At 49.4% G+C, this 16845-nt stretch overlaps 1 protein-coding gene across 1 annotated transcript in view; it reads right to left on the bottom strand.

Annotated features, from left to right (window-relative positions):
- SEPTIN5 (septin 5) overlaps positions 1–10855 on the bottom strand; it is a 513411-nt gene extending 502556 nt beyond the window's left edge. Inside the window, exons 1-2 of the mRNA XM_069620050.1 lie at positions 10243–10855; positions 10012–10025 (exon numbers count right to left, since the gene is read on the bottom strand). Of these exons, the coding sequence (XP_069476151.1) occupies positions 10012–10025; positions 10243–10285 (57 nt within the window). The 5' untranslated portion in view covers positions 10286–10855. The remainder of the gene's footprint in view (positions 1–10011; positions 10026–10242) is intronic.
- Positions 10856–16845: the final 5990 nt, after the last annotated feature.

The following is a 16845-nucleotide window of genomic DNA, read 5'->3' on the forward strand; positions in this document are numbered from 1 at the left end:
CTACAATTGAGGAGCAGGTTGTAGAACTGTTTTGATATGGAGCAGAATATTGTATTTCAGGTATAATATTCAGGAGTAAATTGTCTTATATTGATGAGTCGGTTGTACTGATGGTACAATTTGAAGGCAGGTATAACGATGCATACAGCATATCGAAGGTATGACATCAAAGCCTGCAGAATATCAAAGCCTAATATGACAGCTAAATTGAATTGAAGGTCTAATAGTGAGGAGTGGATTGTATTGTACGTCTAATATTGAGGAGTGGATTGTACTGTACGTCTAATATTGAGGAGTGGATTGCACAGAAGCCCTTGCATTGAGAAGTCGGTTGTACTGAGAGTACAATATCAAGGCAGGTACAACAAAACATAGAGTATATTATCAAAGCATTTTGTGTATCAAAGCCTAATATCACAGCATGGATCAAATCGAGGGTCTATTATCAAGGAGTGGATTCTATTGAAGGCATCATGTTAATAAATGGACTGTACTGAAAATCTAATATCAAAGTATTAGGGGTATTGAAATTCTAATGTGTCGACTTGCAGCACATCATAGACCAATATTGTGATGTGAATTGTACAGATGGTATAATATGGAGTGCTGGGTAGCAAAAAAGATAATGATTAAGAATGTTCAATATCGATGCTACTTCAATATCCAGAGTATCAAGGCATCAAATGAAGGAGTGGATAGTACTAAAGAACTAGTAGCTGAGGGTTATATCGAAGACTTAATATTGAGGCATGGATTACTGAATACGGTGGATGATATTAAGGCGTGGATAAAACAGACACATATTTAACTCTTTTCTAGAGAAAGTGTTATATTGAGGAGTAGATGTCCAGCTATGGCATAGTATTGCGCAATAGATCGCTATGGGAGGTCATAGCGATCTGCATTAGGCATTAGGCGCTATAAAGAAGATTACACAAATACGTATATATGCTCGAGGACTGCTAAGAATGGCGTCATATTAAATTGTGGATTGCCAGAGGTAGCCTAATGTCAAACATTGAGTTGCTGCAAAAGATACATTGAGCCAACGATGTAAGTAACCGGCTACTGGCAAGGATCAGCAGCTTGGGCAGTGTTCTATGGACTATGGACACTCAGCAGGATCTCCAGCAACGTTTAGCTCTTTGTGCCGTTGCAGTAGGGAATAACCATTGGCCTATCAGCCTCAGACCACTCGTATGGGCAGTCCCACCAAAGATGCCAGGCAATTCTCTGTTGAGCGAGTGTATCAAAAGCTATCCCATATCCATGTTTCTGACTCACTGGGCCTTATCAGTGAGGCCCCCTACCCCTCTAGGCACAGAGAGCAAGAAGTCCACCTCCAATCCACCCCACTCGCGTAGAGCGGGGAGACGTGATTCAAGGTTGGCCAACAAGTATCAGAAGTCTTTTAAAGCTTTGATCAATTGTTGTAGGCCTCTAATCCTCTCAGGAAGTCCTCAGCCAGGTTTTTGCTCCTCGTGCTGAATCAGAGGGAAATAGCCATTTCCATATCGGTCTGATGAAGCCCAACAGGGCTGAAACACGCGTAGGGAAGGGGCTTGCTGTTGGTAATCTTCCTCAGAGGGGATTGGCCTGGTGTTTTGAGATGGACTGCTCCACGGTGTAAAATACATAAAAGTGAGACATGGACGTCACAAAGCCTGTTGGTGGACCCACCTCCACTCCAATTGCAACTATAGGAGAAGCAAAACTGCTTATTTAGGGATTACATTATACAGCGATACGTTCTCTGATAGTTAGGCTGCCCTGTCTCTCTTGTTTCGATAGCTGCTAAGCTATTTACTATACAACCCTAATATTACAGCGGTGGCCAAACTGGGAACGGATACACAGTCTTATCTAGCCAATCGGAAAGTAACAAGCATCTGATTTCTAAAGGAACCTCTATGTAAGAGACTGTGAAATTATTGAAGGCCTTATGTTGAGGCATGAATTGGCCGTGAAATCCGTAATATGAAAGGATGGATTGCGTAACATAAAGGCAGCGGAATACTACAGAAGGTATTATAGCTGACATGGAGTTCTATGGACGGCATATTGTGGCGTGGGTTCCACAGGAAGGCTTTGATTGCATAGTAATGTGGCGAAGAATGCTAGCCATAGCATCATTTTAAGGTATCGATTGGCACAGTGTTGGGATGTAGATGAGCCTATCCCACCCCCCCTAGGCGCTTCCAAATAAGATAAACACCCTATGAGGTGATTTGACATACAAGGGGGGAGCAATCTGCGCTATCAGACACCATGTATAGGCCCGGTAGCGCTTAGAAGTAGATGCGGGGCACTGGAAACCCCTCAGCCACTGACTCCATTTTGTTTTAAGCCCACCGGGTTAAGCAGCAGGCCCGCACCACTCCCACTCCCTGCTTCTCTAGGCGTGTATTTTTTCGAGAAGCTCTGTATTAATGTGTGGATGGCGATCGAAGTTTTAATATGGAGGCGCGATTGGATACAATCGAGGTATACATCTGAGGCATGGATTCTGGAGAAAGCATCATGTGAAGGAATGCGTTGTATGATTACGAGAGACTGATTAGGTGGACGTACAGAACATGGAGGCATAGGCAACATATCAAGGCACGATTGTATTTGATGTATTCATTATTCATTGTGCCATAGTTCTAAGAACCTTTCACAATATACCTTTATAGAAATAATGTCAAACACTTCACAACATACATCAATCATAATTAATAAAGATGAGTTGATAAAACCAAGCCAAGTAACTTGCATTACACGTCCACACAATGTGATACACATTTCTCCTCACATGGAAAACGACAAACAACAGAAAAACATACAAGAAAGCACTGGAACATTTGCAAACAAGTGATTCCAAACAGTGGCGTAACACAAAATATGGGGGCCCCCATGCAAGCCTTGCTGAGGGGGGCCCCCCAACACCGCCACTGGGGCCCACACTGGGCATCGGCAGCATGGGGCCCCCTGCACCGCGGGGGCTGCAGGGGCCCCCGTTACGCCAGTGATTCCAAATTCAGTATATATTCAAACCACATTGTACAGGTGTCGACAAAGGGGAGCCAGCGACTGAAATGTCAAATTCCTGAACTATGTCAAGTGTTTCCCGGGTGCTCATGAAACCCTCCATGTGTAAAGTGATAACCGTGCAGGTAGGCTTTCAGTGCTCAGACAACAAAACCAAGGGTCAAGTCCTAACAATTAAAGTGGGGGGACTCATCAACAAACGCACTGGGGTGTGACGTCACCAGAATTCAGCATATCAAGGGGAAATGGGCACATTTCATTAAATTGGTTTTGCATAAGCACCCAAATTGCACAAGACGAATGGCATTTGCCTCCCATAAAATCAACACACACACAAAACCAAAAGAGGATATTTTCTTCTAATAGTGTTTTTGAAAACGTTAAAAGATGTACATGTTTTAAACTCCAAAAACCATTACATACAAATGTTTTCCCTGAGACATTTCACCTTTACTTGTTTGGTATTTTTCACCAGGTTATATAGGCAGGGGTGAGGTGTCCGACTGCGGTTCGATCCCCGAGGTCGGCTTTAGTTCATAAATTCAAAGAGGACATTCAATGTTTCTCATTTTAGCTGGGGGGCGACTGAATCCACCCTCTGAAAAAAGCGTGTACCCTCGACTTGAGCCATGAACAAAACCCAAAACTCTCTGTTTGTATATTTACCACATCGTTAAGTCAAGTTCTCTGCATAATGTCAGCACGTGTCTCATTGTTTCCACCATCCAATTGCCTGTGCATGTCCCGCACGTTCCTTTCTCCATGGTTAAACGCATACCATGGCCAGGCACAGCAAGCGCAGACAGTGTTCCTAATCGCAGACGGTGCTCAGGACACATTGCCAGGTGTCGCTGAAGACAGTACCTTACACCTGTCAGGCCTGCAAACTCAGAGGGCGGTTTTAATGTTGTCAAGTGATTCTAATGTTGTAGCGTGCATTCAGATTTTTTAGTGATGCTTTGAGGCTGTGGAAGTCCATACACGTGGAGGGAGGGGTGCGCTAATGTAACTTAAGTTAACCCACTCAAGAAAAGTATTCAAATGATTTTTTGGTGCTCCTGGTTTATAACCCATGGCTAAGGGCAAACAGCGAATCAGGAAAAAGAAGGTGTTCCTTGAAATTAATCAAGGTAACGCCAAGGCACTGTTGGGAAGGGGAGAGGGTCTTCTCATGTAGGCAATACCAAATGAGAAATAAACGCTAAGAGAGTGCATCCAGGGAGCAGGGGGAAAGTGGGTGCACATAAAGGAAGGTGCATGATCACCTTAGAGCATGCATTGCAAGCTACATGGTAGATACGGGTGTGAACGCCATCTTGGCAAGCGGCAGCCATCTTAAAAGGTAGGCCCAAACACGGCGAACAGCATTTTGTGGGTTTAGTATTAGACCCCTTGCATGAACGCGAACATCATCCCCACACTGGCCAGGTTTCAAATATCCACAAACATCCTCCATTGTTCAGAAAGTTACAGGCCCTCCCACCCTGGGAAGAATGCACCCTGCAAGGTCATGAGAAGGGAGCAGAGCGCCTCTTGGCAGTACCATCCCACAGAGCAGATAGCGCGGTCCTCCTGCCCCCAACAACCCCACATGAGAAATACAGCTTTGCCATGCTTTCATCCCATGACCCCCGCATGCCACAGCACCATCTAAACCCAGACCACCGACCATAAAACCTTTACACCCCTCGATCTATCACTAAGATCAAAAGGCCTTCAGAAATAGGTCACGTGATTTGTGCAGCGGGGTGCAGGGTAGCATCAGAATTATAGCCTAAAACTAAGGTGGAAAACCTTGGTTATAGCTGATCTCCCTGGGAGCGAGTGAAGCATGTGAGTTAGTGTGAGCTCAGCCTCCACCCCCCAGCCCATCCCTGTATCTGACAGGTGCATTGTAACAACGATAAAATAACATAGTCTATCAGAGTAGCTAACTAACTGTCAGGTCACCTTCACCACGGATGAGGAGCCCAGGAGCGCCCACATGAAGGGAGATGGGCACATGAAAATGGACCAATAGCCTGGCATCCTATATGGAGCAGGCCCTACATGTATAGGGCTCCTCCAATCCGTATTGTAGAATTTTACTATATATTATTATGTCATCAGTGACATTGTTTGCGCTTATAATGTGCCTCACATGCCTACGGAGCTCAGAACGTTTGGAGGCAGAACGTTCGGAGGCAGCAGAGTTCTTTGCTGATGCATTTCATTTTTGTAGAAATAAATACTTGTTATCCTTGCAAGAGTGTCCTGGGCCTTTTTCCCTAGCGGGCTGTATTTTTTCTGCTGTGAGCGAGCAGGGGCGTGCCTTCAGTACTCTTGTTGGAAAAATCCTAAATATTTTCATGCAAATAATTAAATAAATAGTTGAAATAGGGAGGAAAAAACAAAATCGCACAAATGTTTAGGAGAAAATCAGATTGTTTTTATACTCAAATGCTGAGTAAAGTTCTAATATTACATGTGAAACATTTTTACAAATTATACGAATCCAGCACATGGCTTAGTAGTCACCCCACTTGTATATTCACAATAATGTTGAATTTTACAAAGATATTGTACTGATAGTTTAACAAACAATAAAACACATGTTTTGAGGCAATATAACTGAGATGGGTTGACACAGGAGTTGTCCCCTATTTTTCACTGAGGTGTTGCTTTAGAAATGGGGTTCCTGGCCTCACTACGCGTTTCGGGATTGTTAATATCCCATTCATCAGGAGAATGGAATTCTATCTCTTCCTAACATTAAAATGAAGTCCATTGACCAATCATGCTCCCAGCAGAGTTCCTCTAACAATGTCCTGATCAAAACTAAATAGTTCCTACATAGGGCCAAGAGAGTGTTACCAATCATCGAGCCCAGCTGTTTTAGTAACAGGCATAGAGGACCTTACACTAGTTTCAGGTCAATATACCTTACCTATCTCGGACCCGGCCTACAAGGGACACCACTCCCAACTCCAAGCTTAGAGCAGCCATAGGTATGCCACCCAGAAGCCTAAGCATTCCTTCCCAGTACCTCCCCTGGACACATTCTGCCATTGGAACTGAGTTGCACTGAAAGGAATAGCCTCAAGACTGTACAGTACGGCCGCACAGTAGCACTGCTCATATACCATCATGAGTCCCTTCAAGCCTAAATGTATGATTTATCTTCTGGGATTAAAGGCCTTTTATCAGGGTTTGAGTTGCACGATTTCCAGGGACGGATCAGGCATAATAAATGCAGTCGGAGTTGCCATAGAAGGCATAACATTGAGGTGTCTATTGTCGCGAATGCATAATGTTAAAGTTTAGATGCCAATAAGCAGCGTAATATAGAAGGTGGGTTTGTATCAAAGACCCAAGATCCAGGTGTGGATTCTATCAAAGGGATACAGGTGATCCAGGGATTCTACTAAGGGCCTAATATTGAAGTGTGGATATTTCCAATGCATAATATCTATATGTGGATTGTAAACAGTGCCCAATTCAAGGTACAGATTTTATTAAATGCCTAGAAGTAGATTGTATCGAGTGCCCAATATTAAGGTATGGATTCTAATGATATGATATGATAGGTTATTTATAACGCGCTTAATACCCAGATGTTTCTAAGCACGGACCCGGGGATCAAACCTGTGTTGCTCCGTGTCCTCTTGCTTCCAAGGCGAGCATGTTGCCTCCGAGCTATACTCCTGAGACAAGACCTTAGATCAAAGCATGGATTGAAGCAAAGGTCTAAAATCAATATGTGGATCATATTATGTGCCGAATATCAAGATGTGGATTGCATTGAGTGCTCAATATCGAGGCATGCTTTGTGGAAAAGTTCCGACACCAATATGTGGATCTATCGAGTGCCCAATATTAACAATATGTGCCCAACATCGAGGCATGGTTTGTAGAAAAGGTCTAGCGTCAATATGTGAATCGAATTGAGTGCCCAATATTAACAATATCAAGGTGTGGATTGTCTCGAGTGCTCAATATCGAGGCCTGGATTGTAGCAAAGGTGGAAAATCAAGGTGTGGATTGTAGTGAGTGCCCAATATTGAGGCACGGTTTGTAGAAAAGGTTGGCTATCAAGATGTGGATTGTGTCTAGTGCCCAATATCGAGATATGGATTGTAGAAAAGGTAAATTAACAATATGTGGATTATATCGAGTGCCCAATATCGAGGCGTGGATTGCATAAAGGGTCATTTATCAATATGTGGATTGTATCGAGTGTCCAATATCGAGGCATAGATTCTAGCAAAGGTCTAACATTAATATTTAGATCCTATTGAGTTCCCAATATTAACAATATCAATATGTGGATTGTATCGAGTGCCCAATATCGAGCATAGAGTGTAGCAAAGCTCTAACATCAATATGTGGATCGTACTGAGTGCCCAATATTAACAATATCAAGATGTGGATTGTATCGAGTGTCCAATATGAAGACCTGGATTGTAGAAAAGGTAATTTATCAATATGTGGATTGTATTGAGTGCCCAATATCGAGGCATAGATTGTAGCAAAGATCTAAAGTCAATATGTTGATCGTATTGAGTGCCTAATATTAACAATATCAATATCTGGATTGTATTGAGTGCCCAATATCAAGGCATGGTTTGTAGAAAAGGTTGGCTTTTAAGATGTGGATTGTATCGAGTCCCCAATATCGAGACATGGATTGTAGAAATGGTAAATATCAATATGCGGATTATATGAAGTGCCCAATATCGAGATATGAATTGTAGTAAAGGTAATTTATCAATATGTGGATTGTATCGAGAGCCCAATATAAAGGTATAGATTGTAGCAAAGGTCTAACATCAAAACGTGGATCGTATTGAGTGCCCAATATTAAAATATCAATATGTGGATTGTATCGAGTGCCCAATATCGAGACATGGATTGTAGAGAAGGTCATTTATCAATATGTGGATCATATCGAGTGCCCAATATCGAGACATGGATTGTAGAAAAGGTAATTTATCAATATGTGGATTGTATCGAGTGCCTAATATCGAGGCATAGATTGTACCAAAGGTCTAATGTCAATATGTGGATTTGGGCATGGTTTGTAGAAAAGGTTGGCTGTCAAGATGTGGATTGTATCGAGTGCCAAATATCGAGACATGGATTGTAGAAAAGATCAATTATCAAAATGTGGATTATATTGAGTGCGCAATATCGAGACATGGATTGTAGAAAAGGTCAATTATCAATATGTGGATTATATCGAGCGCCCACTATCGAGACATGTTTTGTAGAAAAGGTAATTTATCAATATGTGGATTGTATCAAGTGCCCAATATCGAGGCAAAGATCTAACGTCAGTCAATATGTGGGTCATATTGAGTGCCTAATATTAACAATATCAATATGTTGATTGTATTGCGTTCCCAATATCAAGGCATGGTTTTTAGAAAAGGTTGGCTATCAAGATGTGGATTTTTTCGAGTGCCAATATCGGCAAATGGATTGTATTGACTGTCGAAAATTAAGGTGTGGATTGTATGGCAGAACTTTTATAGAACTATGAATTATACTGAGTTGGTAAAATTGAAGCGTACACTTCTTCGAAGGCCCAATATTGAGTTGAGGATTGTTCAAATTCCTTATATCAGGGCATGGGTTTCATTGAGCGCACTCAATTGGGGCATGGATTGTTCAAATGTGTAAACAACGCATGGTCTGTAATGTGTGCCTGTTATTGAGGCATGGATTGTATTAAAGGTCCAATATCAATATCATCTGTGGATTGTATAGAGCGCCCAATATCTAAGTGTGGATGGATTGAGGACCTAATATCAAGGAATGGATTGGACAATACCATGATATTGATCATATATCGAAGGTCTGACAAAATATGAATTGTAACAAAGGCCAAACACTGATGTGTGTATTGCTTAGCGTTCGAGGGTGAATTATATCGATTAACACATATCAAAGTGTGCGTTCCTAAATAAACCACAGATGTGACTGCCTTCTTCCTGATTAGCGACATGTTATGTTAAGTTGTGTTATACCGCGCACCGTTACCATTGGCATCATGTCATATCATGGACATATTGCTGGAGCTCCCGGCCAAGCGCAAAACTGCATGAGTCTCTGCTGGAGCACCACCTGCACACAAAGACTACAGGCATGCATGTCTTTATATATATGTGTAACCACATGCGTGCGCACGCACACACGCCAGCAGTTTGATGTGAATCCTCAGGAATATAAACACCCTAACATGCCCCCCATTGGCTGCAACACACATGGAGCAATCCCGGGATGTAACACACAGAGCCACACAAGCACACACAACAGCATGCTCTCTTTCATGTAACACACATGGAGCAAAAGTCGAGGGTGTACCTCACACACCCACATCCACACAAGCACACACACCGGCATGCTCCCTTGCATGTAACACACATGGAGCAAAAGTCGAGGCTGTACCTCACACACCCACATCCACACAAACCGGCATGCTCTCTTTCATGTAACACACATGGAGCAAAAGTCGAGGGTGTACCTCACACAAACATCCACACAAGCACACACACACACATGCATGCTCCCATGGATGCAGCCTACGTTGATCGACGCAGGGAAGTGGTATACACACGGACACAACATGCTCACTTGGATGCCACACACTTTAACACAAGAACACAAATCTGGGACACGCGCACGCAACAGATACACACAACAAGGGTGCATTTAACGCAATAACGAGGCACGCACCCTCGTGTTCATGTCTTATAGATGACAAACGCATTTAGACACTTGAATGTAAAACACACCGGTATGTTCCCTGCTTAGCACACAGACACCCCCACAGCTGGCTCCTGCGGATGCAAAGCTCCCATGGACACACACTACCACACAACAACACGCTAGGCCGACACACAGACACGCACGGCGCACAGCTGTCACACTGTCAGGGACTCCGCTTGCGACAAAATGAGAAATGAACGCCGAGGCTAGAGAATGAAAGTGGGCGCCTACCTCCTTTTCGTCTGCTGATTGTGGGCGTCGGAGATGGGTGGCAGGGAGTCCGCGGACGCAGGTGCAAGCAGGGCGGCCATCACCAGGCAGGAGGAGGGCAGCGCCAGGCAGGAGGGCACCCACCGTCAGCAGGCAGGAGAGGAGGAAGCGAGAGATGAGAGAATGAGGGTCTGTGGAGACATCCCGCCCCACCCACCCCGGGGGGCTGCCCCTGCACCCCGCTCTGCTCACCTGGCTTCCCCAGCTTGCTCTTGTATCGGATGCTGGTACTCATGGCGCCGCAGATCCGGGGGTGCTCTCTGCTCCTTTGAGCCGGCGGATCCCCTGGCACAATGGAGCTGCGTCGGGCTGTGTGATCAGGGGCTGCTGTGTGCGGTGTAGGGCGGGCCCAGGCTGTCACAGGCTGCGGCGGAGCCCAGCCCCCCGCCTGCCACACCAATGCACGCCTCCCTGCCCGCCACAGCAGTGCCCGGCTCCCTGCCTGCCGAGGCGATGCCCGGCTCCCTGCCTGCCACAACGATACACGGCTCACTGCCTGCCGCAACGACGCACGGCTCACTGCCTGCCACAACAGTACCCTTCTCTCTGCCTGCCACACCAAGACGCGCCTTCCTCCCTGCCACACAAATGCCCGGCTCCCTGTCTGCCACACCAATAGCCGCCTCCCTGCCCGCCACAGCAGTACCCGGCTCCCTGCCTGCCGAGGCGATGCCCGGCTCCCTGCCTGCCACAACAGTACCCTTCTCTCTCCCTGTCACAACAATACACGCCTCCCTGCCTGCCACAGCAATACCCGCCTCACTAACTGCCACACACAGCCGTACCCACCTCCCCGCCTTCCACACCACCCCCCCCCCTCTTCTCTGCCTGCTGAAAAAATACCCCACGTAGTGCCTCGAACACCAAAACGCGCCACCCTCCCGGCCGGCCCACAGCCTGTCTCAGGCTGCAGCTCATCCCAGCCAGGACTCGTCGCCTGTTTCACCAATAACCGCCCACCCATGCCCGTAACACCAATACCAGTCTCCCTCCTTACCTACCCCATCAATACCAGGCTCTCATTGGCTGCAGCTGAGCCCAGGCTCCCTGCCTGTAAGCTACAAATACTAGGCTCCCTCCCTGTCTGCTTCATCAGTGCCAGCCTCACAAATACCAGACTCCCTCCCTGCCTCACCAGTGCCAGGCTCCCTACCTGCCTCACAAATGCCAGACTCCCTACCTGCCTGCCTCACCAATGCCAGGCTCCCTGCCTGCTTCACAAACGCCAGACTCCTTCCCTGTCTGTCTCACCTGTGCCAGCCTCCCTGCCTGCCTCACACATACCAGACTCCCTCCCTGCCTCACCAATACCAGGCTCCCTCCATGCCTGCCTCACCAATTCCAGGCTCCCTGCCTGCCTCACACATGCCAGACTCCCCCCCTCACCGATGCTAGGCTCCTTGCTTGTAAGCTACAAATACCAGACTCCTTCCCTGTCTCCATTACCAGTACCAGGCTCCCTGCCTCACAAATGCCAGACTCCCCCCCTCACCGATGCTAGGCTCCTTGCTTGTAAACTAAAAATACCAGACTCCTTCCCTGTCTGTCTCACTATTGCCAGGCTCCCTGCCTGCCTCACACATATCAGACTCCCTCCCTGCCTCACAAATTCCAGACTCCCTCCCTGCCTGCCTCACCAGTGCCAATCTCCCTCCCTGCCTCACACATACCAGACTCCCTCACCAATGCTAGGCTCCTGCCTGCCTCACAAATACCAGACTCCTTCCCTGCCTCACAAATGCCAGACTCCCTCCCTGCCTGCCTCACTAGTGCCAATCTCCCTGCCTGAAATGTACAAATACCAGACTCCCTCACTGCCTGCCTCACCAATGCCTGGCTCCCTCCCTGCCGGCCTCACCAATGCCAGGCTCCCTGCCTGTAACTTATAAATAGCAGAGTGCCTCACTGCCTGACTCACCAGTGCCAGGCTCCCTGCCTGCCTCACAAATACCAGACTCCCCCCCGCCTCACCAGGGCCAGGCTCCCTGCATGCCTCACAAATACCAGACTCCCTCACCAATGCTAGGCTCCATGCCTGCCTCACAAATACCAGACTCCCTCCTTGCCTCACAAATGCCAGACTCCCTCCCTGTCTGCCTCACAAATATTAGGCTCCCTGCCTGTAACTTACAAATACCAGACTGCCTCACTGCCTGCCTCACCAGTGCCAGGCTTCCTGCCTGCATCACAAATACCAGACTCCATCCCTGGCTCACAAATGGCAGACTCCCTGCCTGCCTCACCAGTGCCAGGCTCCCGGCATGTCTCACTAATACCAGACTCCCTCAACAATGCTAGGCTCCCTGCCTGTCTCACAAATACCAGACTCCCTCCCTGCCTCACACATGCCAGACTCCCTTCCTGCCTGCCTCACCAGTGCCAGGCTCCCTGCCTGCCTCACAAATACCAGACTCCCTCCCTACCTCACAAATGCCTGGCTCCCTCCCTGTCTGCCTCACGAGTGCCAGGCACCCTGCCTGCCTCACAAATACCAGACTCCCTTCCTCCCTCACCAATGCTAGGCTTCCTGCCTGTAAGCTACAAATACCAGACTCCTTCCCTGTCTGCCTCACCAGTGCCAGGCTTCCTGCCTGCCTCACAAATACCAGACTCCCTCCTTGCCTGCCTCACCAATGCTAGGCTCCCTGCCTGCCTCACAAATACCAGACTCCTTCCCTGCCTCACAAATGCCAGACTCCCTCCCACCTGCCTCACCAGTGCCAGGCTCCCCGCATGCCTGCCTCACCAGTGCCAGGCTCCCCGCATGCCTCAAAAATACTAGACTCCTTCACCAATGCTAGACTCCCTGCCTGCCTCACAAATGCCAGACTCCCTCCCACCTGCCTCACCAGTTCCAGGCTCACTGCATGCCTCACAAATTCCAGACTCCCTCACCAATGCTGGGCTCCCCGCCTGCCTCACAAATACCAGGCTCCCTCCCTGCCTCACAAATGCCAGACACCCTCCCTGTACGCCTCACCAGTGCCAGGCTCCCTGAATGCCTCACAAATACCAGACTCCCACACCAATGGTAGGCTCCCTGCCTGCCTCACAAATACCAGACTCCTTCCCTGTTTGCCTCACCTGTCTGGCTCCTCCCTGCCTGCCTCACCAGTACCAGGCTCCCTCCCTGCCTCACAAATTCCAGACTCCCTCCCTGGTTGTCTCAATAGTGTCAAGTTCCCTGCATGCCTCACACATACCAGACTCCCTCACCAATGCTAGGCTCCTGCCTGCCTCACAAATACCAGTCTCCCTCCCTGCCTCACAAATTCCAGACTCCCTCCCTGGTTGTCTCACCAGTGTCAAGCTCCCTGCATGCCTCACACATACCAGACTCCCTCACCAATGCTAGGCGCCTGCCTGCCTCACAAATACAAGTCTCCCTCCCTGCCTCACAAATGCCAGACCCCCTACCTGCCTGCCTCACCAGTGTCAAGCTCCCTTCCTGAAATTTACAAATACCAGACTCCCTCACTGCATGCCTCACCAATGCCTGGCTCCCCGCCTGTCACTCACAAATACCCTCAAAAATACCATACTCACTGCCTGCCTCACAAATACCAGACTCCCACCCTGCCTGCCTCAGCAATGCCAGGCTCCCTGCCTGTAACTTATAAATATCAGACTGCCTCACTGCCTGCCTCACCAGTGCCAAGCTCCCTGCCTGCCTCACAAATACCAGACTCCCTCTCTGCCTCACCAGGGCCAGGCTCCCTGCATGCCTCACAAATACCAGACTCCCTCACCAATGCTAGGCTCCCTGCCTGCCTCACAAATACCAGACTCCCTCCCTGCCTCACAAATTCCAGACTCCCTCCCTGTCTGCCTCACAAATATTAGGCTCCCTACCTGTAACTTACAAATACCAGACTGCCTCACTGCCTGCCTCACCAGTGCCTGGCTTCCTGACTGCCTCACAAATACCAGACTCCCACCCTGCCTCACAAATTCCAGACTCCCTCCCTGTCTGCCTCACAAATATTAGGCTCCCTACCTGTAACTTACAAATACCAGATTGCCTCACTGCCTGCCTCACCAGTGCCAGGCTCCCTGCCTACCTCACAAATACCAGACTCCCTCTCTGCCTCACCAGGGCCAGGCTCCCTGCATGCCTCACAAATACCAGACTCCCTCACCAATGCTAGGCTCCCTGCCTGCCTCACAAATACCAGACTCCCTCCCTGCCTCACGAATTCCAGACTCCCTCCCTGTCTGCCTCACAAATATTAGGCTCCCTACCTGTAACTTACAAATACCAGACTGCCTCACTGCCTGCCTCACCAGTGCCAGGCTCCCTGCCTGCCTCACAAATACCAGACTCCCTCCCTGCCTCACAAATGCCAGGCTCCCTCCCTGCCTGCCTCACGAGTGCCAGGCACCCTGCCTGCCTCACAAATACCAGACTCCCTCCCTGCCTCACAAATGCCAGACTCCCTCCCACCTGCCTCATCAATGCCAGGCTCCCCGCATGCCTCAAAAATACTAGACTCCTTCACCAATGCTAGACTCCCTGCCTGCCTCACAAATGCCAGACTCCCTCCCACCTGCCTCACCAGTGCCAGGCTCCCTGCCTGCCTCACAAATACCAGACTCCCTCCCTGCCTCACAAATGCCAGGCTCCCTCCCTGCCTGCCTCACGAGTGCCAGGCACCCTGCCTGCCTCACAAATACCAGACTCCCTTCCTCCCTCACCAATGCTAGGCTTCCTGCCTGTAAGCTACAAATACCAGACTCCTTCCCTGTCTGCCTCACCAGTGCCAGGCTTCCTGCCTGCCTCACAAATACCAGACTCCCTCCCTGCCTGCCTCACCAATGCTAGGGCTCCCTGCCTGCCTCACAAATACCAGACTCCCTCCCTGCCTCACAAATGCCAGACTCCCTCCCACCTGCCTCACCAATGCCAGGCTCCCCGCATGCCTCAAAAATACTAGACTCCTTCACCAATGCTAGGCTCCCCGCCTGCCTCACAAATACCAGGCTCCCTCCCTGCCTCACAAATGCCAGACACCCTCCCTGTACGCCTCACCAGTGCCAGGCTCCCTGCATGCCTCACAAATACCAGACTCCCACACCAATGATAGGCTCCCTGCCTGCCTCACAAATACCAGACCCCTTCCCTGTCTGCCTCACCTGTCTGGCTCCTCCCTGCCTGCCTCACCAGTACCAGGCTCCCTCCCTGCCTCACAAATTCCAGACTCCCTCCCTGCTTGCCACACCAGTGCCAAGCTCCCTGCATGCCTCACACATACCAGACTCCCTCACCAATGCTAGGCTCCTGCCTGCCTCACAAATACCAGTCGCCCTCCCTGCCTCACAAATGCCAGACTCCCTCCCTGCCTGCCTCACCAGTGTCAAGCTCCCTTCCTGAAATTTACAAATACCAGACTCCCACCCTGCCTGCCTCAGCAATGCCAGGCTCCCTGCCTGTAACTTATAAATATCAGACTGCCTCACTGCCTGCCTCACCAGTGCCAAGCTCCCTGCCTGCCTCACAAATACCAGACTCCCTCTCTGCCTCACCAGGGCCAGGCTCCCTGCATGCCTCACAAATACCAGACTCCCTCACCAATGCTAGGCTCCCTGCCTGCCTCACAAATACCAGACTCCCTCCCTGCCTCACAAATTCCAGACTCCCTCCCTGTCTGCCTCACAAATATTAGGCTCCCTACCTGTAACTTACAAATACCAGACTGCCTCACTGCCTGCCTCACCAGTGCCTGGCTTCCTGACTGCCTCACAAATACCAGACTCCCACCCTGCCTCACAAATTCCAGACTCCCTCCCTGTCTGCCTCACAAATATTAGGCTCCCTACCTGTAACTTACAAATACCAGATTGCCTCACTGCCTGCCTCACCAGTGCCAGGCTCCCTGCCTACCTCACAAATACCAGACTCCCTCTCTGCCTCACGAATTCCAGACTCCCTCCCTGCCTCACAAATTCCAGACTCCCCCCCTGTCTGCCTCACAAATATTAGGCTCCCTACCTGTAACTTACAAATACCAGATTGCCTCACTGCCTGCCTCACCAGTGCCAGGCTCCCTGCATGCCTCACAAATACCAGACTCCCTCACCAATGCTAGGCTCCCTGCCTGCCTCACAAATACCAGACTCCCTCCCTGCCTCACGAATTCCAGACTCCCTCCCTGTCTGCCTCACAAATATTAGGCTCCCTACCTGTAACTTACAAATACCAGACTGCCTCACTGCCTGCCTCACCAGTGCCAGGCTCCCTGCCTGCCTCACAAATACCAGACTCCCTCCCTGCCTCACAAATGCCAGGCTCCCTCCCTGCCTGCCTCACGAGTGCAAGGCACCCTGCCTGCCTCACAAATACCAGACTCCCTCCCTGCCTCACAAATGCCAGACTCCCTCCCACCTGCCTCATCAATGCCAGGCTCCCCGCATGCCTCAAAAATACTAGACTCCTTCACCAATGCTAGACTCCCTGCCTGCCTCACAAATGCCAGACTCCCTCCCACCTGCCTCACCAGTGCCAGGCTCCCTGCCTGCCTCACAAATACCAGACTCCCTCCCTGCCTCACAAATGCCAGGCTCCCTCCCTGCCTGCCTCACGAGTGCCAGGCACCCTGCCTGCCTCACAAATACCAGACTCCCTTCCTCCCTCACCAATGCTAGGCTTCCTGCCTGTAAGCTACAAATACCAGACTCCTTCCCTGTCTGCCTCACCAGTGCCAGGCTTCCTGCCTGCCTCACAAATACCAGACTCCCTCCCTGCCTGCCTCACCAATGCTAGGGCTCCCTGCCTGCCTCACAAATACCAGACTCCCT

This window comes from Ambystoma mexicanum, chromosome 10 (genome assembly GCF_040938575.1).
Source record: "Ambystoma mexicanum isolate Mex_15411 chromosome 10, UKY_AmexF1_1, whole genome shotgun sequence".
NCBI lineage: Eukaryota > Metazoa > Chordata > Amphibia > Caudata > Ambystomatidae > Ambystoma > Ambystoma mexicanum.